General features: G+C 45.7%; 1 protein-coding gene across 5 annotated transcripts in view; it reads left to right on the top strand.

Annotated features, from left to right (window-relative positions):
- PRDM16 (PR/SET domain 16) overlaps positions 1 to 27,754 on the top strand; it is a 1,279,606-nt gene that overhangs the window by 442,018 nt on the left and 809,834 nt on the right. For all 5 annotated transcript variants that reach the window (XM_069610219.1, XM_069610223.1, XM_069610220.1 and 2 more), the window contains exon 2: positions 4,622 to 4,971. In XM_069610219.1, coding sequence (XP_069466320.1) covers positions 4,622 to 4,971 — 350 coding nt within the window. The remainder of the gene's footprint in view (positions 1 to 4,621; positions 4,972 to 27,754) is intronic.

A 27,754-nucleotide genomic window follows, 5' to 3' on the forward strand; every position in this document is an offset into this window, starting at 1 on the left:
CATGGTGTAAACATAGTTTACGCCATGGTGGTAAAGTCACGGCCCAGGCGGTAACTTACCGCCTGGGTCGTAATGAGGCCCCATGTAGGGTAAATCCACCATGCAGTTTTCAAAATAGTGCCTAATTTTACTGTTAACGCAAAACTCATAACAAGGCCCCATGTATACCAACATCTGCGGATCCAGTAGTTTTGAAAATATATTCTTTTCATGACTGCACCCATGGATTTCTCTTCTTGAGACCTGAACACTGATTTGTGTTTGTATCTACTTCATGATAAGCTAATATGCTGTTCTAACTGAGTTTGTCACCAGAGGTGTTATTAGGGGGGGCTAGAGGGGTTATAGCCCCGGGTGGTTTGGTTGTAGCCACGGATAGAAGCTCAGGGGATACACCCAAAAGGCTAGTCAGCCCCGAGTCCTGACATGCCCGACATTAACGTAGCCCCTGATATTTTCCAGACATAACATCACCACTGTTTGTCAACAGCTGCCTGTCTCCTGCTTCACTTACGTTATATTCATTTCATGTACCTTTGATAATGGCCTGCCATTGGAATACCTCAAACTACAAGATTGCTGCTTGGTTTTGGATGGGGTGGGGGGGGGGGCTTCTCCCCCTTCAATGAACCACCCTGTTCCTGCTTCTAGGGTCATAAACTCCCATGTGGACCGTTGCTACAAATGACATGCTACACATATGTGGTCACCTCACCCAACTCTTCTAGTTCCATGTAGAAGGTGTACTGCTCTCCCTACATGGACATACATAGCTGATGCTTGTCTCACAGCCTTTGTTCACCAACACAGGATGTGTGGCACTACAGCATACGGTAGATTATCATGTGACTGATATGTTCTGCTGTGATCCTTAAGCTAGCTATGCCAGCTCATGTAGTCACTGAGAATGACCAAATACGTAGAGTGGAGCATTTTTTTCATTACGCTGACCCGCAGGTCTTTAAGTGGGCAGGGGCTAGCCAGTACACAGCCCTGGCAGTCTCCAAATATTTACCTTGAGCCAGGGCTCTCCAAACTGACTTTCCCAACCAGATCGCTTCCTTGCTGGGATCTCTTCTTTGCTGTAATGTAAATAAAAAACTGAGTGACAATTCTTTGCCAGTAGATGTCACTATCAGTCATGTTGATAATTCCAACATCAGTTAAATACACTTTGGTCCTCATTCACAGAAGGTTTTCCAATGGGATTGTACCATTAGAAAACACCTCTGTGGACCAGGCTCAATGAATTGGGTTGCTTTCAAGCAGGTTTCATTATGGCAACACATAGGGCCTGATTCACATAAGCTTTTAAAGGCACAATCCCATAGGAAAACCTTCTGTGAACCAGACCCATTATACTAAAGTATTGTCATTTCAATGGTGTACATTAGTAGGTACACATCATGGATTTATTTCAAAGGATTTATGGGATTACGTGGTGCAGTGACCTATTTTGAATATATTTATTTTGGTCAATATTTTTACGCACATTTAAGAATTTACTCCCTTTCATTGCACATATGTAAACTCTATTGGATCTGTTAGGTCACTCTTAACTATGTAGGTCTGACATCCCTTAATGTGTTTTGGATTTGAGGATGCGCCAGTACTTTTTTATGTCCCACCCCCAAAAATGTGCACTGCAGCATACTAAAGTCCCCCTCGATGTATTAACCCAATTAAAGCACTGCCCTTGCCTCGCCCCTAAATCCTAGAAGAATATTCGGTAGTTTCTTCGATGCCTCCCTAGTTTGGTTGTCCTTCTTCGATCACTCGTAACGGGGGACTGTTATTGTACATTATTTGCTAATTCACAACATTGTAAAAAGAAAAATTCTTTTGGTGGTTCTATCTGAGAATCTCTCGAGGCTATGTTTAAATATATATATTTTAAAGGAGAACACTTTGTGCAACTGCCCAGACAACCCAGATCAGAGTAATAACTGCAATTAGCAGCCTTGCGGGGGGTGCCAGGCTTGAACCACCGGTGCAAGCCCATGTTCCATACCACCTGACGGCCAGCTTCCCACGCCGCAACCTCTTCCCCACACCTGGTCCCTTCTTTTTTAAAAATGTTTTCCCACCCCCACTTCTCTAACTGTTGTGGCGGCGCAGGCCACTGCCGAAACTGCTTCCCCGGTTCTCCGGCCGTCATGGAAAGGGAAGAGGGGCTCCGAAGAGCCACACCGTCCCTTTCCATGGCGGCCATCTTAGAAAAGCATTTTATACATTGAACGGGATGCCTCACACGTCCGGTTCAATGAATTAAATTCTTCTTTTTTTAATCTTTTAGCACCCCGGGTTACCGCTTTGGTAACCAGGGGTGCCAATGTCGTTAAGCACTCGTTCCAGGGGTTGGAACGGGTGTTAACATCCCAGGTCCCTCTTTAAAAGCACACGCTGCGCTCCGGCTTTTAACTTGAGCAGCCAGTCCGTTTACACCTGTTCTAGCGCCTGGAATGGGTCCTTAACGCCACATTCGGAGATGCTACATTTTTCCACACATTCCAATGAATATGTGCACAGTGCTGCAGAACATCAATTACCCTAGCTCTCAATTTTGATGCACCAGATTAGATAGAGTTCAGTAGTTCAGTGAAAAGGACTGTAGTATCTTGATGGCTGCCTAGGACACTTCGACAAGATGGGCACTGAGGATGTGATTTTGGCCCTGAAACATACCGCCTGGCCATAGTGCATGGGAACAGGGGGTTCACGTCGGCATTTCACCTGGGGCCGAATTAGCTTGTTCTTAGTGTATTATTTAACAACTATTATGAAAGATGTGTTTTTTAAAAAAAAGTGTTCAACTCTGTAACATATCAAATCTATATGTATGATTCTGCAACCTACAGATCTCTAGATGTTTTGGATTACATCTCCTATGGTTGCTATTCTAGCTATGGATGATGGGAGTTGTAGTCCCAAGCATCGGCCAAACCAAAGGTTGCTTTACCCCGCCTCAAGAAATTCAAGCTGGTGAGCTTCAGGTTGCAGTAACACTTTGTCTGCAAACCCTCGACCTACCCAGCTACCAGTGATTCTTAAAGAACACGTTGCAAAGCGTGCAAGATCTCTATGTAAGCAGCACAATATCTGCGCTTTGAGGACATCCAGCATGGCGGACCATGTGCAGAACTGCTACCTGCATCAGAAGTTACACATTGTAGAATTTGCCTGTGCATCGCTTTGTGCCGTAAGTCCAACAAAGCCTTGATTACATGAAAATGGGGCACAACCTTCAAAAACTGGAGTCATTTTCAAGCCTGTGACAGAGTCCGGGGAGTGAAATGCAATGATCTCAGAAAGCACCCCCAAGGTCTTAGATGCTGAGGAACAAACAGAGCAAACATAGGACTTCCGAATCCTGACTGTCAACTCAACTACAGGATATAGCCCAAGAAAGACCACATAATAAACAATCATTGGCACAGTCGCTTGCTTCTGCCGGATATGATCTTTTTAATCATAATATACTTGTTATAATGAGCGGTAGTCACAGCGCCACAGAGTGCCAATATTCACAGCAACCATCAGTGCCGGGAACGTGCAAGTGCAGTACTCCTGGCTCTTATTGGTCACAATCCCTTATTCCTAGTGTTCTCGGTTGCTACGAGCAGGGTCCGAATGGGGCATCAAATGTTCTCAGTCACCAATGTAAACGTGGTGCACAGTTGCAAATCGCAATTCATTCCTTTTGTGACAGACTGTTTCAGTAGTAGTAGTTCTGAAGGGGGAGGTTTTTGATAAAATTTGATGCAAATTGTACATTTTGAAGAATATGTATTCAGTAACACTTGTCAGAACTACTAGCCGCATGGTGAAGTAACTTATCAAACTGACCCATTTTGACCAAAAAATCTATTCACAGCACCATTTTGTGTTTTTGGTTCGGGCATTGTCCTATGACCTTATAGGCCAGTTACAAGCCTGGCTATGAGTGCTAACATTCCATTGAGTGCCAGGGTAAGTGCTATATTTTAAGCCAAATTGACTGGGAGCTATCATAGCAAACACCCCTCAATACAATATGCCAATTTTCCATAACTAAAAGTACCCTTGATGCCAGATCATCCAATAGCGAGGAGTGTCATTACCCAAATGACAAAGGGCACCAGTGCTTCTCAGCTGGCATTGGGAATTGTCTGTCAATGTCTGTACGTAGAAGGACAAATACTCAATAGTAATGACAGTACCTTTGGAAACCAGTGGTATGCCAGATCTGAAGTACCAGTACCCAACAATACCAGTGTCCTCACTAGCCACCTCTGTCCATCTCAAACACGGTCATTTGCCTGCAGATCATTAGGATTGCGGAACTTCAATGCAGTTCTCTTTATTAATGCCCATTAATGTATGTCCCCACTAATGCTAAAACCCTCAATTGAATGACTTACTGTAACTATACTCTTATGCAAAGGGCTACTAGTGAGCAAAATTATCTTGGAGACACTCAATTCAATATACAATCACCAAAGTGTTATAGTGGTTATTTAAAGAAGTCTATCCATAACTTAATCTCCTATCCACCACACATTGTAGTCTATTGTTTTACCAACACAATGATATGTGCATTATTAAGAGCGTAACTTTACCTGGATTATTTTCATTTCTCTAGGTGACAATGAAACTGTAAATAACATGTATGAAGCTGATCCGGATGTCCTAGCTGGTGAAAGTGCAGAGGATGAAACAGAGGAAAGCATCATGTCCCCCATTCCTGTTGGGCCCGGGTCCCCATTTCCCACCAGCGAGGACTTCACGCCTAAGGAGGGCTCCCCTTACGAAGCTCCTGTCTACATTCCCGATGACATTCCAATCCCAGCTGGCTTTGAACTCCGAGAGTCCTCTATCCTCGGGGCTGGGCTGGGAATCTGGGCCAAAAAGAAGATTGAAGTGGGAGAACGGCTTGGACCTTACACCACTTTGCAAAGGACCTCAATAAAAGAAGACAGCTATGGCTGGGAAGTAAGTGTGTGTTTGATTTGGTGTTCATGAACAATTTGCTCCTACGTGTGTAGCATTCCTTAAAGGAAGGTGCTGATGGTCACACTCTTCATTAAGTCCAGTATGATATTGTCCACCTTCATCAATTATCCATATGCAGATGCTCTCATTTTAGATAATGTACATTCACAACCGAGGAAGGGTGCTCAGCCAATCAGGTGGCTAGAACAGCTGGCGAGCATATGCATTCTGTACCCACTGTTTCCAGCCACCTGAGGCTCTTCCCCAGGTGGTGCCATCTCTTTTTATTTTGAATGAGGGGAGGCAACAGGGAGCCTCTCCCTGTTGACTCCCTAACCCCCCATGTCCCCAACACAAACCATACCCTTTCCCCAACCTCTCAATTGCCTCCCCACTTACCTGTTGGACCTGAGTTTTGTGATCCGGTCCTGGGGCTCTTCCCACACCCGGCCACCACCATAGCAATGGCAGCCACAGGAGCGGTTGGCATCTTTTTATTTTTCTTCTCAGGAGATTGGTGTCACTTGTGCAGCCAATCTCCTGAGGAAACAAATTAACCATTTGCACCCCGGATAAACCCTGAGGTGTAAATGGCTTCCACACATGCTGTGGGGGGTGGACATGGCCAGGTATGGCCCCGCGACCTCGGCTTGGAATGACAGGACGTTACCGGCCATGCCAGCCTCCCACAGCGCGGGTGAAAGCCATGGCGTTCCTCAAGACAACACGCCAATATTCACAGTGTGCTAAAATAGAGTGATGGTGGGATCCAACGACCCATGTCTATCTTGAAACTTAACCACCACTGATTTTGCCATTGGGTGTTTATCGATCAATGTACGTGACTAAAGCTGAACAAAATCCTACAATACTCTGAGGAACCGCTGACATGTCACCACTCTGGTGGAAGCATTACATGACAATGACACCCGATGATTTGTATTTCCTGGCACCTGTTGTTGCTATCTGCTGAACCGGTGGACTTCTGATGGTTTTGTGTGCATTTAGCCAAATCCCATGCAAGTTCTTAAATCCCAGCGTGGTAGATATAATTTAATTTATTTGACGATTTCTTACAGGGGCTAATGTCCTATCTACATATAGACAGCTGTCCCCAGTTTGCCTCTTAAATGAAAACCGTCTACATCAACTAAGAGAAGTTACCCATTCCCAAACCCTTCGAAAAAAATAGGTTTCAGGTGGAGACAATGCTTTGAAATGAGCGCTTTGCAGAAAGCGCGTACAGGAAATGCTGCTGCGCATGTGCGTGATAAAAATAGCTGTGATCTAATATGCCCATCTCGGGCCAGATTATCTAACACTTGCACTGGTGCTAAAAATGAGCAAATCCTTTGATAGTGCAAAATGGAGCAAACAGATTGTGTCACTGTCCATATGTTCTAAAAACGTTTGCACTGGGGCAAACAGTAATCAGGGTCCATATTATCAAAGAATTGCACTGGTGCAAAAAAGTGGAGCACATGAATTTAGCACCAGTTTTACTGCTCTGATAATAGAGAAAGGAGCAAACAGGTTTAGCCCCAATCGTTATTTTCTAAAAATGTTTCCACTCTGAGAAATCGGAGCAGGCGGTTTTACTTGCTACGTTTGCTGCGTAACATGAAAATACACGCAGTAGACACCTTATATTGTATGCTTTGCACCAGATATAGCGCAAAAACAGCCTGATTAATGTTTGCCCTAGTAATAACATTTTGAGATAATATGGAGCGTGACCAAATCTGTTTGCTCCATTTTGCATTATCAAATTATTTGCTCACTTTTTAGCACCAGTGCATATCTTTGATAATCTGGCCCCTGGCAGTTGTTTGCACTATATTTGCTGCATAGCATACAACACAAGGTGTCTACTACATTTCTTTGCATTTAAAGCAGTAAACATAGCAAATAAACAATTTCCCCCCAGTGAATATTGTTTTTTAAATAATAACGATTGGAGCCAAATCTGTTTGCTCCATTCTCTATTATGAGAGCAGCATCATTGGTGCTAAATTAATTTGCTCCACTTCTTTTGCACATGTGCAAATCTTTGATAATCTGGCCCTGCAAGTCGAAGTTGAAATCAAGTGCGCACAGTTCTTTCTACTCTCCGCGGTGAAAGCAAGTGAGTAAGTGACGTGGCGTTTGACGGGGCTGCCGCTGGTAATGCACGAGGCCAGGGACTGTAGATTTTAAACTGAGGTGAGGGGAAGGGGCGGTGGCAGTTGAGCGCAGGCCGAGACCGAGGGCAGAATTAACAGACCTGGAGGATTTAGGGTTTTGCATGGATCAGTGGGGTGGATTTGTGTGGAATCCATCTCCAATAAAAATAAAAGATGTACCTTTTTAACACATTTCTAGCATGGAAGACGAGTGCAATCAGGCGGTGGTAAAGACTCCAAGCCGCAGGAAACACGTTGCAAGAAGACATAGAAACAAACAAAGGACCACTACCCTGGCTTATTCCGATAGCATCATAAAATACTCTGTTATTCTTTGGAACTGAAATAGCCATACAAATTTCTTTAAAAAAAAAAAAAAAAAAACACGGAGTTTGACTCTCCTTGTAGTAATTGCCCTTTTCTACTTGGAACCGCTTTTGCTTGTTTTATACTTCCAAAGCCCATCGGAGAGGACGTGTGGACGACAAGGGACACTACTCTCACCCTTCACACAAAGAACATCTGTAGCTGTGATGGGGGAAGGCTGTAAACCCTCCTTGGGGACGCCATGTAGACTCAGACACCCAGATGCACGGGAGGACTAGTGCTTGGAGTACAATACGCTCCAGTCAGACCCAGGCAGACAGACCACGTCGTTCATAAGGCCGGGGATGCACAGAGCTGTGAGGGGTGCCACGCTCGGAGAACCATGAACATATGGGCTGCCAATTCTGAAGGAGGCCAGCATTCTCCCCTCACGCTTCGCAGAGCCATTGGGGTGTGTGCTAATGCTTCATCATATCTCAGCCCGGGATGAAGGCCCTACTTCCTCCTCGAGGTACTACACGGGTGACATGATTGATGGGGGCTTGGCATGGGGCGCAAGGTGCGCAGCGGTGGAACAGATGTCTGTACCTGAGTGACAACAGAGGCCTCTGAAAAACTGCAGCTCGCGCGATTTGCTTCTTATGAGTACTCTAAAATAAATGGGCTCCCTCACTTGAATGAAGGGTTGGGTGAACGTTGTTGTGCAAGTTTCCGAATTTCTCATGCTATACATAGGTATTAGCATACATGATAGCGGGGTCAAACTGACCTTTTCTATTTGATCGTATTTTTGGGATTTTTGTGTTGAATTTCCGTAAAAATAAAATAAATATATATGTGGGGTAAGGGAATAGGTTAAGGTGGGGTGAAGTTGGGGTGGTGTGTGGGCCTTCTTCCACAATTTTGAACAAAAAAACAATAACAAAACATTTGGTCAAATAGGAAAAGGTCTGTTTTTTTGGGGTTAAACAGGCCTAAATCTATAAATATATAGTGAGATATAGATACATAGAGATCATTTATTTGTGCCTGTCGATGATTGTTACCAGACTATTATATAGTACAGTCAGAAAGGACTGCTGGGAAAAAGATGAGAGACGGATGAATGCAAGCATGGGTTCATATTGTTAGCAATGTCTGTGGCTTATCCAGGGGGTCAGGGCAGGATGCAGGGAAAATGGCTGGCAGGCTCCCATATGGGTTGTTAACATAGTGTCTGTCTTAAGTGTCCCTGCCTGCACTACAAAAGTGTGAGAGTGCAAGCGCCCTGTCTCACAACTGCTTTCAAATGTACACGGTATTAACGGTGCCCCCTGTCCACATCCTGCCGTTGCTAGGTGGCAGGGCAACACGAGGTTGCATGGGTAAAGTGATTGGCCATCAGTAGCGCGGTGTTCCGCAGTAGAGTTCAGTGAATGGCAGCCTGGATCAGAGGGGCAAGTTCCAGAGCTCTAAGTGTGCCATCTGTGCTCTACAGCGGTGTGAAACAGCGGGAGCCTCGCCAGACACTGGGAGCACTGGCGTCACGCAGTGGTAGGGTCCCTGCTACTCTAGAATGGCCTGTGGTTGTAGTAAGTGTGCCTGACCTGGGGTTGCAGGTTTTCAGGTATTCTACAGCAGTCGTGTTGCCCAGGAGCGGTCAGAAATCTGCCCGTGCATTGGCACTTGGGCATCGAGTGCAAGCAGTACCCATCCTGCTCTGAAGCAGTGTGCTGCCACAAGAGCTCTAGCTCCCACAGGGGTACATGGATAGAAAGCTTTAGCAGCACATTTAGAGCACTGATACTGTGCAAGGCCAGAAGGAATCACAGGCACCTGGCATTAGCAGTGCCCTGCAGCTGCTGAACATGACATACGTGGAAGAAGTTATGGACCGCCTTCTCCATCTGCCTCTTGCAGTCAGGTGCACAATCACCGCCTCCCACCCAGCGCGATGGTCTAGCACGGGCATATTGTGGCTCATAGAAAGAGTGTGGAATATTCAGCACAGTACCTCTATATACATGGAAGTCTACACCCAGTCCTGTGAAGGACCAGTTCTTCAGCTCTCTAAATGCACTCTCAATTGCAGTGGTGTAGTCTACTACCGGTGTAGATGCAAACTGAGTTGTAGGTTGTTTGCCTTTGTTTCGTGGGCTGCCATACAGGTTTCATCTTCCAGATGCTTGGGGTATCCAGATTCTCCTGCGAGATGAGATGAGTGATGGTGATGTTGTGTGCACAGGGCATTTGGAATAGTTGCCTTCCTCTAAGTGCCTCCATGCACCAGTGCTATTGCCCCAAGGAACGTGTGGTCTTTTATTTGTCATTCAGTGTTTAATTTGTTAGTAAATGTCTTCAGTGACTTTGATGTGCTGATTTTTGTTTTATTGATTTATGTTATTGGTCATTTGTATGGCGCCTATACACACATGTTTCCAGGCGCCACAAGACAAGATTGGGGAAGGGGAACATGGAATATCATACGAAAAACAGCAACAATAGAAGGAGACGTTATATATATATATTGGCCTTGTGACAATCCTATCGCGCAAGTGCCTGGGGATAAGTGTGAAAGGGGTCCGGTAGAGGGAGAAGTGCAATAGTGGGGGGACAACAAGAGGGGGGCATGTGCTGTATGTGCAAGGGCGGCAAGTGCCATGGGAGTGGAGAGGTAAAGTGCAGTGGGCAGGCCAACTGGGTACAGATAGTCCAGGAAAGGGAGCCCAAGGGCAAATGCTGGCAAAGGATAATGGGAGGGAATGGTGGGGAGAGGGGTGGTCTGATTCCTGTATGATTAAGAAGGGACCAGGCCCCAGTCGCAGCAGCAGATGGAAAGCTTAGCAAGGGAGGGGAACTGGAAAGCAGAGGAGAAAAGGAAGGTCTTGAGAAGTTTCCGGAACTTAAGAAGATGTGGCACAGGTCTGATAGGGAGAGGGAGGTTGTTCCAGAGAGGCGCCAGCCGACGAAAGAGATCTATCTCCCTCTCTCTGCTTGGAGAGGCATTTCACCTGCAGATAGTTGGAGCCAGAGGATCGAAGGGTTCTGCCTGGGTGGTATGTAGGGATGGAAACCTGGATATAGAGAGGTCCCAGGCCCCAGACAGCCTTGTGAATGATGCAGAGGTTTTTTAATTTCATCCTTGCAGTCACTGGGAACCAGTAGAGAGTCCTCAGGGCTGGAGAAATGCGGTCCCTGGGTTTGAGGCCTAGGATAAGTCTTGCAGCCGTATTCTGGATTAGTTGAAGGGGGCAAAAGGAGGAAAGAGGAAGGTTAAGGAAGAGGCTTTTGCAGTAGTCAAGTTTAGAGAGAACCGGAGATATGCAAACATTGAGCTTCTGGGGGCAGATGAGGAAAGTTATTTTGTCTGATACCCTCTACGTTTAGACACAACAGCACATGTGGTGATGCAGGTATCATAGAGCACTTTGATGCTATCATCTACTTATGCTACTTTTTCATGATAATTATGCATTTTTATTCGAAGCATTTGCATTGTCCAAATGTTTACATCATAAAGTAATTATAAAAAGAAATGCTTGACTTACATTTTGGGCGCAGAGAGAGAATGGTTGATGTATGGAAGCAGAAGAAGTCTATTCTTCATGAGAACCACTGTCTGGAGAAAGGCAATCATAAGCAGGGAGTGCTTGCTACCCTTGTTTGACTTGAGGAGCTTTTCATTGATGCTGCAACTTCATAGAAGATCCTTTGTGTGTCTTCCTTTCTATATGTCCACATTTGTAAGCATATTGTAAGTGTCTAACCATTGAGGCTGCTCTTCAATTCTGCAGATCTGTATCATTGGTCAACATGTAATGTTTATGGTAACATAGGGAGCTTTGAAACACAATGTATTGATGTATAAGTGCCCTACAAATGCCCAATACAATAAAAAAATAAATAAATAAATAAACATCTGGCAGCTCTTTACATTCAGACCTGCCAGAGAGAGCTCTGATTTCACATTTGATCACATGTTAACGCATACATTTTAGACTAGAACGCCCCAGTTCTTATCCCCTGGCCTTGGAGTTGCCGCCCAATACTGTATTCTCAACTAAAAACTGCATATTCTTGCACACCGTGCTTGGCAAATCTCAAACTTGTAAAGTTGAGGTTTCCTCTTGTGAGGTCGACATTGATACAGCACCTCCATAGGAACATCACATCATTTCCACCATAAAAGAGAAAGAAAAAGGAAAGCAGAACATGTGATAATATGTTATTTATGTACAGGCGGATTAATGCTCTTTTGATCACAAAAGAAAATACAATAGATAAGAAATCAGATTTGAAGCGAAGCAGTGAGCTTCTTACAATGCAGTGAGTTTTGAGTATATTCTGACTAGGTTGTGGAGGAGAGTAAATGGAGCAATTCACCGGTGACAATAAATAAGTGCATAGATTAAGGACACCAACATTGAACATTTTTAAGTACAGGTAGGTGGTGCGGCCAGCTGTACTCAGGATGGGACCGTGATGGGTGAGGTGCTACAGATAAACTGTGTCGAGTGCATTTAAGAAACACACAACAAGGAGTAAAATTAATGAAGTTGACTGCTCTTAGAGATGCTCGGACAGGATATCTATGGCTAGCCATTAATGTTGCATCACTCATGGTCCAGGCACACCAAGTCACTTCAGTGTTCAATGGTAGCTCGCTTCTTCTTTGGTCTGAATTGCCTAATCCCCTTTCTAATTTTGGACCTTCATAAACAAGATTTGAGCGTCTGGGTTATGGCAACAATGGCCATTTGCTCTGGGCTGGAGCCTCCCTCTGCATTGGTCTCCAAGATTATGTATGGATTGACATGAGCCTGTTGGGACTCTTATATGCGTGGATGACCAGTGTGGTACCAGGCATCATCAGGGCCCCTCCTGGCAACCCTGGTGTTTCTGGCAATGGTTGGAGATGGTGGAAAAAGCCTAGTCTGATTGTTCTAGGAGGTCAACTTCAGATCAATTAATATAGTGGCTGCTAAGGAGAAAGTCCGGTCATGCATTGTCCACAAGTCTTTCTAGGCCTGGGACCGCACTACCTCCAACTCTCTCTTTCTAAGTATCTGCCAATATCAAGCTCTCCGCTCATCCACTTCCATCTCTCTGAGGGGCAGTCGCTTTTCCAAGCAGAGAGTTGGGGACAGATCTCTTTCTTCAGCTGGGGCCTCCATCTGGAACAGCTTCTCTACCTCTCTTAAACTTGAGCAGAACCATCTCCGGTCCGGAAGCAACTCAAGACCTTCCTCTTTGCTTCTGTTTTCTCTCTTCCTCTCCCCTGCACGCACTGGTCTCCCGGTCACCACCTGAACTTGGGCCCAGGTCCCTGGTCATCCAGTTGCACCTCACACTGCCTCTTGGCTCCCACAGCACTTGTGGTCTGTATCTGTAACCCTACAGTCCCTTCTCTCGCAATTATGAACCACCCGTTGGCTGCACTTTCTGATTACCTGAACTGAGCCACCCGCTGTTTGCACTTTTGATTACCTGCACTTCTCCACCCCCTTCTGCCTCTACTGTACTTCTCTCTGTTCCACATTTCAGATATATAAGGTGGGGTGGTCGTGCATTTCCTGTCCAAGTACTCAAGCTTTGCAATTCCCTGCCAATTTCTCTTTCTTCGAGTGTCTTCATTTCTTTATGTTTTTTTTTTTTCCGAAATGGAGTGAGGTTTTATGAGTGTCGTATGCAGTGCCCTAACGCCTTGCCAAGGTGGACGTTTGTGCTTTGTAAGTCTTGCTTACCATACCATAACATGCAATATCAATAACATACCAAGACATTTTTGGCCTGGAATACATGGTGCATCGACCATAGGATGTGGTGGGTTTACTCACAGCTTTTTCACATAGCCATCTCACCTGACATTCGCGTCTGACACTGTGCCTTGCCTTTCAGATCCTGACACTATTGTCCTGTGTGTTTGGGGACACCTGCAGGATGTCATTGTGGGTGGGCATGCTCGAGGTTCAACCTGGTTATTGCTAATCCTTCAAGAGGAGTAAAAGGCAATACACGTATTATTAATTTTGTACATGTTTCTAAGGTTCCAAATGACTGCACTGGTGCAACCACGCCGGGGTGAAGCTATGCCAGCGTGGGAAAACAGGGTGGAACTCTGCCACCTTTTCCTTTCTTCCCAATGTACTTTACTTTACATTTGTACCACGCACCAGGTACCCGAAGGCTTAAGGGTGCAAATATAACAAAGGCAAAGACTACATAGACAAGAATGGGTGAGTACATTCAAACTCAGAATAGATCAAGAAATGAAAAGCAGATAGCCGGGAAACTAACAGAATAAAAGCATTTTTCATTTCTTTTTAAAGATGTCAGTGGACTTGACCTCTCTTAGGTCCGGTGGGAGAGAGTTCCACGCTGTAGGGCCGCTACACTAAATGCTCCCTTTAGAGCTTTGCTGGTTTGGCAAGCAGAGTGCTCTCAATTAGTTGGTGTTATTGGATCTAAGAGACCTCAGACTCTGTTTCTCCACTGCACACTCCATCAGGTAGGATGGCATGCACCCCATGCAACATTTGTGGGTAATCAATAGCAACTCTTGCCTTCTCTGGGAGCCAATGCCTGGGTCAAAACGCTGGTGGGTTTGAGTACTGTTGGCATTATTTTTCAGTGTGCCCTTTTTGGGGAGAGGAGAAGTAGCCCTGAAAACCTCATTCCTCACCCTCTTACTGGCATCACCGTGACTCACTGTCCTGTGTGGCCCATTCTGCAATGTGCTGGCATGCTGTCAAGCCATGCCGCACACCTATCTGTCATTGTGGTGTTGTCACCTAGCGTGAAAACATTACCCTATTAGGACGCCATTGTCTTTTTACCCCAACCGCCCCCACCTCGTTTAGGCTTCTAAATTACCTTGAAGGCCTATGAAGGCTTTGCATATGTGACGTTAGCAGCATTAATTTGTAAAGATTATTGCCGGTCACTGTAAATTGTCACAACAAGCAATTAGGCAGGCTGTCTTTCCATATTTTGAGTCTGAGGGTCCCTTAAACTGATTGATATATTTGAATTGCCTCACGCTAACTACAGAACCTTTCTAAGGGAAATGCAGCATGTGTGTGTTAGGCGTGCAAGAATTAAATTGTCTTCTTGTCCCCTGTGGGCAGCTGGAGAGGCACAGATGCTCTGGTCGATCTTGTTTCTTAGACAGACAGCTCACTTCAATGGATGCGTAGCCTCAAGGCTCGTTCCTTCATCCGCGGTATATCCTCCGCGCCTATGGACGCATTATCTCACTAAACTTCCGTGTAAAACCCTTTCGAGCCAATTCTTCACGAGCTGATGTAATGATCAGGCAACCATGAACATACACTTGTGCTGTAACCGATCTTTCCACCGCCTGTATCGTTATCTAGAGAATTATGGGATTTCGCTACACCGGTTGTAAGACGCACATCGGACGGATCGGGGTGTGATGGAGTTTGTATCCCTTTTTTGTACCAAAGATTTAGTTTGCACATGTCATAAAGGGGCATTCAGTCAACGATGGATGTAAAATGGGCATTTAAAAAAAAGAAGTAGAAAAATTGAACATTTGAAAAAATAAAAAATCTTAATTTTGAGGTTTGATTGCTTGTGACACTAGCCACAATAAATACCTACAGTACTGTAGGTTGTGACCTTGATGGTTTACAAGCTGATGATGGTTTACATCCTGATCAATGTGTCACCCACCTAAAAAACTAAAAAACTGAAGACATGGCATTTTTCATGAGTGAAAGCTTATTCGGTCATAGTTGGCCACACTTCGGCGATCTTGGCAATCACGAAACATGCATCCAATCAAATGTGTTTCCCTTAATGTGTCATCATTTACAGGGCAAGACTAGTTGTCGCTTCTTCAAGTGCAGACAGCAGGAGTTGAACCAATCCAAAAACTTGGATCTGAAATTCCGACGTGACATAGGCAGCTTGGCACATATAATCACCTTCCATGAATCTAACCTTTTTCGAATAATCATTATGTTAAATTACAATCCCTTGCAGGGCACGGCTAAGGCCACTAGTGGATGTCTGCTTGGTCACTAGTGGATGTCTGCTTGGTGCAGAAGAGCTGCGATTCAGGGTTGTGGTATAGGAATACTTTTAGCAGAGAAGGGGCAGGCTAAGTGGATAAGTGTAACATTTCCATTCTGGGACGGCTAAGTGGGCCTCAGTTTCCTCAAGGCAACCTAGGATGGTCCTAGAGGGGCCTACTTGAATTGTTCACATATTTCTGAGGGTGTGTTGTAAAACTCAGACCATCAAAGAATTCTTATGGATTTAAAACCAACTCACCTATCGTCCACCGTATTAATGATCCGGTCTTAAAAGTACAACAGCGTTGGATCTTTTCAGTATGCGACGTATATAAGACGAAATCGAGCATAATGTCTTCTCATTCTGACCTTGAGGTAACTTTTCTTTTCTTGTCTCCTTCTCTGATGCAAGTTTCTGTTGACTTTCTTCTTTTAAAGTTATGTTCCATATCGCCATTAGTCACTGGGTCCCAGTCCTGGTACGGGCCGCTTCTGTTATTTGCCCGGGTGTTGACTTTGCGATAGTATTTATTTTTGGTGTACGTGAGAATACTTTCTCTGCAGTTCTCCTCATATTTCTGGTGCGTGGCTTTGTTCCCTGATCCTGACCTGACAGTTACCTTTCATGCCAGCAGTTGGAATTATTTGCCCTTAATCTAACGTCGTCAAACACAGCCTCGGACCCACCCCAACACTATCTGTTTCAACCCGGTCTCCCTTTGTGCGCTCAGACACAGATTGCACGCTTTGTCCTCCATCATTTGTCCTTCAGTGTCATGTTCTGAGTGTTGCAGATTACTCAGGGTTGCTGAATACTTCAGAGCGCCCATTCATCCAGGCTGACTTTCCCAACAGTGGACAACGTGCATTGGTATCTAAGCAGCTTGCAACGGAGGGAAGACAATTATTTTCCAAAAATAGTAAAAGGACAATCCATCACGGGAAACAAGATGCTGCTTCAACTTGAGCCATTATCTGTGTAGTTTGGGGGAGACAAGATACTGATGTCATTGTTGTTATTGTGAATGATGTGACTGATGTTAGGGATATTTGGGGGGGGGATTTGCAAAGAGCAATGTCTTCCTCGTGTTATTTAGTTCAGTGAAATGTATGTCAGGGCTTTCTGTGGGTTGCGAGGGGGTCCAGCGGACATATCTATATCTTCATGTTTCGGTGTTAGTGTCCATGCCCCGGTGAGCAGTGTTAATGTGCAATGTCAGTGGCACAGTGTCCATGCGACTATAATCCAGTGTCTGAGTCTCAGTGCCTGATCCAGTGTCCCGGTGCCTACGTTTCAGTGTCTACTGCTAGTGTCTAGTTCCATTGTCCTAGTTTTACTTTCCCAGTCTCTGACACCACAGTTTATGTCTCAGTGTCTGATCCCAGTGTCTAGATGCCAACGTACAAGTCTATTTGGTAGGAGTGTTGGTGCTCCACTGTCCGATCTATGTGCCAATATCTCAGTGTCTGATCTCAGGGTGTAGTCCCAGTGTCTATGGGCCTCATTACACGGACGGCATGGACCAAGGTGCTATTAGCACCTTGGTCCATGCCGGTAAAATACCGGCACCGCCTTGGTGGAAAGGGGAATTACCGCCCTATTCCAAGGTTGGTGGGGCGGTAATTCCCCCTTCCCCCATAGCCCTTCCCCATTCCCATTTTTGCCAAATAGGGAATAATGGGAATGGGGAAGGTGCTAATTACGGCACCGCAAATTGCGGTACCGTAATTAGCTCCCTGGTCCCTATGCGGGTTGGTTTTTAACGCCTGCAAAAAGCAGGCGTTAAATTCTCCAACCCGCAAAGGGACCTCGTAGTAAGGCGGTAAGGTTTTACCGGTACCGGTAAAATACCGGTACCGGTAAACCCTTATCGCCGTCTGTGTAATGAGGCCCTACGGGCCTCATTACACGGAAGGCGGTAAGCCATGGCGCTATTAGCGCCATGGGTCATGCCGGTAAAATTCCGGCACCGCCTTGGCGGAAAGGGGATTTACCGCCCCATTCCAAGGTTGGAGGGGCGGTAAATCCCCCTTCTGCCATTGCCCTTCCCCATTCCCATTTCTGCCCCAAAGGGCTCTATGGGAATGGGGAAGGCGCTAATTACGGCACCGCAATTTTGCGGTGCCGTAATTAGCTCCGAGGTCCCTTAGCAGGTTGGATTTTAACGCCTGCAAAAAGCAGGCATTAAATCCCCCAACCCGCTAAGGGACCTCGTAGTAAGGCGGTAGGGATTTACCGGTACCAGTATTTTATCGGTACCGGTAAATCCCTAACGCCATCCGTGTAATGAGGCCCTATGTCTCAGTGTCTGGTCAAATTGCCTGCCTCATTATCTTGTATCAGGGTCTATGTCTTAGTGTCTATTCTCAATGTTGATGGCTCATTGTCTAGTCCCCATCTCAATGTCTTAGTGCCTGATGCTAGAGGCTATGTTTGAGTGTTTAGTCCCATTCTCTGAGGGCCTGATTTCCAAAGTGTTTCTCAGTTTTGTGTTCCCATTGAAATATGCTTTTGTAAATCAGGCCCAATGCATCAGTGGCTGATCCCAGTGCTTATATCTCAGTGTCTAGTCCAAGACACCAAGCCTGGTTTGCATATGGTCTTTCTCCTTTTGTAATGGCTTGGCAGGCAAAGAACGATGGTCTGGAGGATTGCCCAGTGTGACAAATGAACTTCCGGGGGAACCAGTGGTCCAGGGATGAATATCGTTTTTTAAACCATCAATCAGCCCCACAGAGCTAGTACACCAGAAGGGATCCAAACAGATTGGGCACACAAGTAAATTATACAAATCCTTGTCCAATTTTAGTAACGTGAACGGAATGGCAGGCTTATCTCCACAAGGTTGTGGATGATTGGATAGTTGCAACACAGCAAAACTACAATTATTACCCAATGATAATAGGGACTGTCCACTCATGGTTGTATATAAAAATCTACTTTATTATTATTATTACAACAGAGAGTTCTAACACACTACAAAATACGTCCCACCCTGGAAAGAAGTATAGAGAACAAACCGTTTCAAGAATGAAAGGGGATGCACTGTGGATACTGACAGGAGGGTAGTCGGTAAAGTAATTGATTGTAATGGTCAAGGATACTTGGTCTCAGCACAAAGGGAGCAAGGGGTCATAAAATGTCACTAGGGGCCTTTGGAAAATGACCAGGGGAACAGAACCACACTGTACCTTGTGCTCATAGAACTTATTGGTGCTCGACAGGGTCGAGTCGGTTCTAGGGCACTTTGCAGCACCAATGACAGAGTTCCATACGGGAGACAGCTGCAGGTATAAGGTGGCAGGCAGTTTGGCGAGCGAGGCTGGGCAGACATCTGCAGGCTGGCCTACATGGTGGCTCTGGGTCATGAATCGTCTCAGTGCTGGTTGGTGGGACTGAAACAGTGGTCAAGGCATCTCAGACGACGCAAACTACTGCAACTACTGCAGCATGACAACAGTCAGGAGTGCAGTCGGTTGCAGCTCGAGGGGCTCGTCGGGCTAAAACATGAATTTAAGTCAGACGCTGGTTGATGTTTGTCGGTGCACTCCTCCTAGCTTCTTCGCTGGGCTTGTGTCATCCTTTAAGGTGGACAGCCCAAAGTTGAGGAGAGTGTTGCAGGCAACAGCATTGTCTTTGGTTTGGTTCAGATGCTCTCTGGCACGTACCTCCTAGGAATCTTGCTTGCAGAGCCTAGCAGGGCATGCTGTGTACTGTGGAGCTTCTGGAAGGGTTCTCTAGGTTTAGTATCTCCCTCTGTTCCCTGGGAGATGTTTAGGGGAGGGATATTGCTTCCCTCTTTGGAAATCCTGGCCTTCCTTTACTGGCGGAAGCTGTAAGGGAGACAGTACCTTCAGCCGGGGTCCACATGAGCTTTTCTTTTTACTACTTGTGAAGCTTTCAGATGATCTGCCAAAAGAGGGGCTCAGCCCACCTTTAAAGCCAGATGTGCCCCAGTGATTGGTGTAGGCTAAGCCTACCTTAATGAACCAATCCTGGGCCCCCACCAACAATCTTCTGCTATGTGTGAGGTCATAACCAGAGTACTTTGAACAGGAAAGGTAAAGTGGTGAAAACATGTACTACTAAGTCCCACCCATCTTCCTGTCTTTAGTGGATCAAAGGGTCTCTCTGGTTAATTGAGCTGTCTGTGGTTCCTGATCAAACCGCTAGTTTCCTTTGAAGTTGTGGCGAGAACAGACTTTCTGTCTCCATCAAATCACATACCTACCCTCTTAATGGGGTCTCCATGCAGGAGTTGCCTACTGTAAACACATGTACCAGACATGACAGCTCACTGTCATTGAGCCTTTAGGTTCATAATTGGCTTCAGGTTGACACAGATGCTTCTCAAAGGGGTGTTGGTGTTCCTGCCCTTTGTTAGTTCTGTGAACAGGCCTCTTGCAGGCCTACGTCAATTAATTCTCATCAGTATGGACTGCAACCAACAGAACTGCCAATGAACAGGGTGAATCCATTGAGACTTTGATATTTAATGAGGCTGTCCATGGCCGGAGGTAGGTTTGGCCCTTCTCTTCCTGAGGTGCTTTCATGTGCTCCTGGCTGTCACATTCCAACTAAATGGGACAGGGTAGGGTGAGGCCTGTAGGCTATGCCCACCCAGAGTACACAGGTCTATGTTTTTGTTGTGCAGTGAGCATAGGAAAATGTGTACGGATTAGCCCCACACGTTTATTGAGCCAAATGGGCCCCAATGATTGGTGTAGGCTAAGCCTACCTTAATGAACCAACCCTGGGTCCCCACCAACAAACTTCTGTTATGTGTGAGGTCATAACCAGAGTACTTTGCAACATGAAAGGTAAAGTGGTGAAATCATGTGCTACTAAGTCCCACCCATCTTCCTGTCTGTAGTGGATCAAAGGGTCTCTCTGGTTAATTGAGCTCCCTGTGGTTCCTGATCAAAATGCTAGTTTCCCATGAAGTTCTGGCGAGAACAGACTTTCTGTCTCCATCAAATCACATGCTCCTACCCTCTGAATGGGGTCTCCATGCAGGAGTTGCCTACTGTAAAAACATGCACCAGACATGACAACTCACTGTCATTGATCCTTTAGGTCCAAAACTGGCTTCAGGTTGACACAGATGCATCTCAAAGGGGTGTTGGTGTTCCTGCTCTTTGTTAGTTCTGTGAACAGGCGTCTTGCAGGCCTGCTTCAATTAACTCGCATCACTATGCGCTGCAACCAACAGAACTGCCAATGAACTGGGTGAATCCATTGAGCCTTTGATTTTAATTAGGCTGTCCATGGCAGGAGGTAAGTGTGTTCCTTCTCTGCCTGAGGTGCTTTCATGTGCTCCTGGCTGTCACATTCCAACACAATGGGACAGGTTGGGGTGGGCACTGTAGGCTGTATCCACCCATAGTACACAGGCCTATGTTTCTGTCGTGCGGTGAGCATAGGACAATTTGTGCGGATTAGCCCCACACATTTTTTGAGGTTAATCTACCATCATTCAATGTTCTTAAAAAATATTTAAAAAAAGCCCAGTCAAGTTCACACCTGCTGTGTGGATGGTCGAATTCCTCACAAACAGGCAATGACAGAGGTTAAGATGAATTCTAAACCTTTCATCCATCACCTCTTTTGTTTTGCTATAGTCACCCGGAGTAGGACAGGCATGCCAGACGTGGGTCCAGTGCTTGCTGGGCCGAGAGATCCAAGCTATTCCTCACTGGTGAAGCACAACGAGACCAAAACATGTCTGGGAATGCTTGTGGTCTTGTGCAGAAGGGATGTGACCAGGCAGTTTGGGCTGGACTGCCCCTTTCGGAGTGGCACCAAGCCTGATTTGCATATGATCTTTCCCCTTTTGTAATGGCTTGGCAGACCAAGAGCAATGGTCTGGAGGGTTTCCCAGAGCAATGTCAGAGGTTAATATTCATTCTAAACCTTCCAGTTGTCATCTCTTTTGTGCTGCTATAGACACCCTAAAGTGGGACGAGTATGCCCAAATGTGGGTCCCATGCCCGCTGGGCCTAAAGATGCAAGGTACTCCTAACGACGGATGAGGCCCAACGAGGCCGAAACATGTTTGGGGGTGCCTGTGGTCTTGTGCAAAAAGGAATGTGATCTAGCAGTTTAGGCTGTGCTGTCCATTTTGGGGTGTGATCAAACCTGATTTGCATATGGTTTTTTCCCTTTTGTAATGGCTTGGCAGGCAAAGAACAATGGTCTGGAGTGTTGCCCAGAGCAATGCTAGAGTTTCCAATTCATTCTAAACCTTCCAGCCAGCACCTGTTTTGTTATGCCACTGTTTTTCCAAAAGTCATTCTTGGTTATAATCATTACAGCATCACTATTTGTACTGTATTTCATACACTAGCAATAGTGTTGTGATTCTAAAACATTGAAGAGAAAACATGTATACAATGTAATGTGAGAGTAGGATAGACCATTTATTTGAACTCATTACACATATTTTCGTGTACCTGGTAGCCGTTCCTGGAAGTTCGCCTCCAGTTCAGAGCCAGAGTGAAATGCTCATGGGCCTTCGGCATCTTTGAGAGTTGTTCTTTTTCAGTGATGAAAAGGCTATGCATAAAAGCGTGCTTTTCTGTAAGACAATGGCATTAATATAAAACGTAGCAAAAAAGTGAACATTTTTTTAAATGACTGCATACAATTAGTGGTTTGAATCGTGGTGCTGAACAGGAGGTGAGCTTCAAGAGATTCCCACAGGGTGGAACTAGGACATGTGTGGATTGTTATCTGAAATCGCCTATTCTACTGCGCTCCTTTCAAATAGTTCCCCCCCCACCTTTTTTCCAGCTCTGTATGTAATTGTTTTTCCCCGCTGTATAGCATCCATGTATTGCTGTATATGTTCAGTGCTCCGTCCGATGCCCCACAGAACAATTAAAACATTGTGGTAAATAAATAAATAAATAAATAAATAAATAGCAAATTTACAGGTCTGAACCCCAGCATTCTCAGCTCCATTATTTCTCTTTCTGAGTTCTGGAAAACTAGGTCCACTCTAGCGCTTAATCGCAACACCTGTAATTTCAGCAATCTTGCTAGTTGTTGGTGTGTGGTGCATGGGCGATCAATGCATTTCTTGTGGCGCAACTGTTGTGGCTACTCAAGCAAATGCAAGATTAATGAACCGATGACCACATCTCTTTTTTTAGAAGGCATTCGCTTCCAAGGTCAGTGGGAATGGAGGACGTTTTGTGAAGTGTTACCCTTTCTCCTTGGATGACCAAAAACAAATCCTCGCGATCAGAGATAAATGGAAAAGGTCAAGCTCGATGGCCTCCAATCGCCCAACCGGGGCGGGTCAGCCACTGCTACAGATGGGCATAGAATTCTAGGGTCTGGAACTGAAGCAGCACTGATTCGTCTCAGATCTCCGAGAAGTGGAGGGGCATTGTTTCACAAACAAATTAGGGGTCAAGGTCAGGTTCATCCTTGACACAGCTGGGCCCTCTACCAGCCAAGATCGCTATCTCCCTTGAAATACTGCATGCTTCTGTTCGTGAATAATTCCATCTTTGTTTCATAGGGATGGCCATCTGGGGTCATGGCCATGCATGCTTCACAACTCAACGTGGACCTTTCATGTCGCAAAGAATGTAGAGAACAGTACAGCGAAGAGAGAGTCATTGAGAGCAGGAACAATGGAAAGAACCACATCCTATGTGGACAAAGCCATTTGAAAACGAATGTGGGAACCTGCTATAGCACTCTATATAGCTGTAAGAGCCACTATTTGTCTCGGCAGGATAGCTCAGGGGCAACGTGCTCTCCTTGGGAGCAAGACAACACAGAGCACCACAGGTTCGATCCCCGGGGTCGCACTTAGAAACCTCTAGGCATTAAGCGCGTTATAAATAACCTAACAAATCAAACATCATGGGCTGGGTAAAACCTTTCTCATAATTCAATTGATTTCCATGAAGTCAAAATTTGAATGGCTCTTTTCCCCCTCATTGTCATTACCAAAGAAGACGCATTTCTGTTACAGTATGATATTAATAATGATAATATTGACCATTTATGGTGCCCATCATCAACTGAATGGAATGTTGAGTTTTAACAGGTGGTATTGCTCAATTCAACAGAGCTCAAGATATAGATCGCAGAAGGATAAGGTATGAGGTACAGACACTGGGATTCAATCGTCTGAGTTCATGGTTCACTCTGATTTCAGAGCAAACTTTGAACTCACTGTTGTAATTCACCAATTTACAGTGAATGATCAATGTCAGTTTCCCCAAATGGACAGCTGTTTATACTTCAATCCAGTTGAATCAAATTCTGCAATTCCCTCCCCCAGACAAAAGCTTTCTTCAGCCAAACTTGCAAAGGTTCTTATTATATAATGCTTGGCCACAGCCTATTGAAAAAGCAAGTACAAGGAACTGGAAATGGCACCATTCTGTGTCAGTTCTCTAGGTAAGTGGTAGTTAAATGGCAGTCTGTGACATCTGGCTGACAGTGTTCCAGTCATAGAAGGCATTAGTACCATTGGAAATTGCAGGATACTATCAGGATGCAAGGAATGTGGTCTGACTCTGGTAGTATAAGCCTGCGCTCCTTGCTCCTCCGACTCCAGCACTAGCCGCCATTTTCCTCCACTGCCGCTCTCTGTGGACTGATAATTCTAGACTCACTTTCCCTCAATGATTGGCAAGTGTATTGAGCTCAAACAAAGCCACCACCATGCACCTCATTTCTACTGCCACACTCCCCCCTCACCAGCCCTCATGATCTCTTCTAAAAATCAATGGGGAGATGTGTCCTCTACACTGCGTCAACAACTTCATGGCACCTGCACCCTTACCTCCAGCTTTTCATTTCAAAAGCCTTCTCCCAATGTGCCACGGGTGCTAATAGTGTCAATTGCTGTTGTCGGAAGGATTCCATGGCTGGTAAATCCCTTGGCAAAGGCCAAAGTTTCACTGAAGCACAACATGCTGGGCTAATGGGGCATTACCGGTCATGGAAGCCCCCACCACAATAATCAATGCTTCAATATACCTTAAGATCAAACTTCCATTTCCCCCTTTGATGTTCCAAGTGTTGGACAAGTGTAAGGATGCTTTTCTGCAGTGTTTGCAACTTCAATTGGAGGAAGAACTCAGGCAGCAAAAAACACTGTGGGAAAGTCAGGGGAAGATTGATGGAGTTAAAGGGCAATATATCACAGTCAGCTGTTGAAGGATCTTTGAACAGTGTGGGGGCAGCCTTGTGAGGAGACGGGGATGGCCTGCACAGTAGCTCGGACATCATTAATGTGGACAGAAAAAGAGCTGCGGGCGCCCCTCTGCGAGAACGAACACAGTTTAATTACCTGTTCTATGGGAAGGTGCCCACTCGAGAGTATGCAGCCACATTTAAGCTCACTGTACCTTTCACAAAGGAGGAATAACCATTTACATATCAGTCTTTGTCCCGCCCACTTGAGCAATCCAGCACCAAAATGCTAGGCAATCCTCCTTTGAACAAGGGTACCAACAGCAACCCCAGACACGTGTTCCGACCTAGTCAGGCCTCATCGGTGAGCTGGAGCTGTGCCTCTCTGTCCACAGTGATCAAGGGATTCACATCTGAATAACCCTAGGTAACTTCGGGTGACCACTCCTAAATTCCTTACACATAGAAAAAGAGGTACGGGCGACCCCTCTCTGTGAACAAATACGGCTTAATGACCTGTTGTACGGAAGGTGTCCACCCGAGAGTCCGCAGCCAAATTTTAGCTAACTGTATCTTTTACAAATGAGGAATATCCATTTGCATATCACTCTTTGCCCTTCCCACTTGAGCATTCCGGCACCAAAATGCTAGGCAATCCTCCTTTAAACAAGATTAGCAACAGCAACTGCAGCCATGTGTTTCTGCCTAGCCGGGCCTCATCAGTGAGGTGCAGCTGTGCATCTCTGAGCACAGTGAGCAATGGATCCACGTCTGGATAACCCTTGGTAAGTTATGGTGACCACCCCTATGTTCCTTAAACAAGAAAAAGAGGTACTGGCGCCCCTCTGCAAGTACGAACACGGCTTAATGACCTGTTCTATGGGAAGTTGCCCACTCGAGAGTCCGTAGCCACATTTGAGCTCACTATACCTTTCATAAAGGAGGAATATCCATTTGCATATCAAGCTTTGTCCCGCCCACTTGAGCAGTCCAGCACTGAAATGCTAGGCAATCCTGCTTTGAACAAGAGTACCAACAGCAACCCCAGACACGTGTTTCGGCATAGCCGGGCCTCATCAGTGAGGTGGAGCTGTGCCTCTCTGAGCACAGTGAGCAATGGATCCATGTCTGGATAACCCTAGGTAACATAGGGTGGCCACCCTTAAGTTCCTTAAACATAGAAAAAGATGTACGGGTGCCTCTCTGTGAGAATGAAAACGGCTTAATGACATGTTCTATGGGAAGGTGCCCACTCAAGGTTCTGCAGCCACATTACTGTACCTTTCACAAAGGAGGACTATCCATTTGCATATTATTCTTTGTTCCGCCAACTTGCGCATTCCAGCACCGAAATGCTAGCCAATCCTCCTTTGAACAAGAGCTCCAACAGCAACCCCAGACAAGAGTTTTGGCCAAGTCGGGCCTCATCGGTGCTGTGGAGCTGCACCTCTCTGAGCACAGTGAGCAAGGGATCCACATCTGGATTACCCTAGGTAACTTAGGGTGACCACCCCTATGTTCCTTAAACATAGAAAAAGAGGTACTGATGCCCCTCTGCAAGTACAAACACGGCTTAATGACCTGTTCTATGGGAAGGTGCCCACTCGAGAGTCTGCAGCAACATTTGAGCTCACTGTAGCTTTCATAAAGGAGGAATATCCATTTGTATATCAGTCTTTGTCCCGCCCACTTGAGCAGTCCAGCACCAAAATGCTAGGCAATCCTCCTTTGAACAGGAGTATCAACAGCAACCCCAGACATGTGTTTCGGCCTAGTCAGGCCTCATCAGTGATGCGGACTGTGCCTCTCTGAGCACAGTGAGCAATGGATCCATGTCTGGATAACCCTAGGTAACGTAGGGTGGCCACCCTTAAGTTCCTTAAACATAGAAACAAACATACGGGCTCCCCTCTGCGAGAACGAACACAGCTTAATGACCTGTTCTATGGTCCTAATGCTAATTTGACTGTTTTTTTAATAAGCAACCTTGGAAGGATGAAAGGCTAAGTCGTTGCTGCTTCAGGTTGCAAAGTGTCCTGTGTCAGAGACCAATGCTTTACCCCTGTGGCTATCCACCGATGACTGAACTTTTCATTTGGTGAATGAATTCCACAAGAGATCCAAGGCCCCCGATTGGGAGAGAAATCTTTGCTTTAGATGTAAAAGCCTGTCACGAGTTAGATCTCAGATTCAACGGTTCAATACACCTTTCCAACACTCCTGGTACAGGATGAACCATGTCCAAAAGATTTGAGGACCCTGCAAGCCCACTATTTAGAAATGTGTGCAGGCTTAGTAAGGCAATAAGCCAGTAAGGTAATAACCCCTAAAACCGGTATTTACTATCCTCGTAATGGCTCGGGGACCCAAGTTTCAGGCCAGAGTGAAGCAAGGTCCTTAATGAGGGCCATAGTGCTGTTGCCTGAATAGTAATGCCCCTTGACAAGGGGGTTATAGCTATTAGCATCCTGGAATAATGGCTAGTGTGCAAACAACATGGTTGCCGTTTCACAATAAAAAAAAAAATACAAGTCAAATGGCCACCGTGGATGAAGAGAGAACTACACTTTGTCCCTTCTCCTTTTCCATGATAGCCCTTCATGCATCGGGGAAGGGGTGAGAAGGCAGGAGTGGTGGACGCCACACCATATGAGGAGAGACGTCGGTGCAGGTATCTATGTTCTGGATGGAACGTATTGTCGAATGGGGGGAGGGCAGGGGAAATAGACAGGATGCATGGGCAGAGTGTGGGCTGGAGCTTTGGGAAGGAAGATGTCACCCACCCGCAGATCAGGGGTCTCGGAACACAAGTAACTCCATGTGTTAAAGCCTGCATTGCAAGCTCCCAGATTTGCAGGGAGGTTCCTGGATGTCCCAGACCAATAAGCTAATAATAAACAACGAAGGTTTTAAGCACCAGTGGGAACTCCAAATGCCACAAAGTGCTGCCAGTCAGCTGGCAAGTGGTTTCAGAAATAGAGACCCAACGATGGTAAAACGTCAAAGGCTTTATGTTTAAATGCCCACTGCATCCAAAACAAAATAAAACCCTGTCAGATTGTTGAAAACACTTAGGTCATTGTACCACATGTCATCCCTGTGCTTAAAGTCCT

This window comes from Ambystoma mexicanum, chromosome 8, assembly GCF_040938575.1.
Source record: "Ambystoma mexicanum isolate Mex_15411 chromosome 8, UKY_AmexF1_1, whole genome shotgun sequence".
NCBI lineage: Eukaryota > Metazoa > Chordata > Amphibia > Caudata > Ambystomatidae > Ambystoma > Ambystoma mexicanum.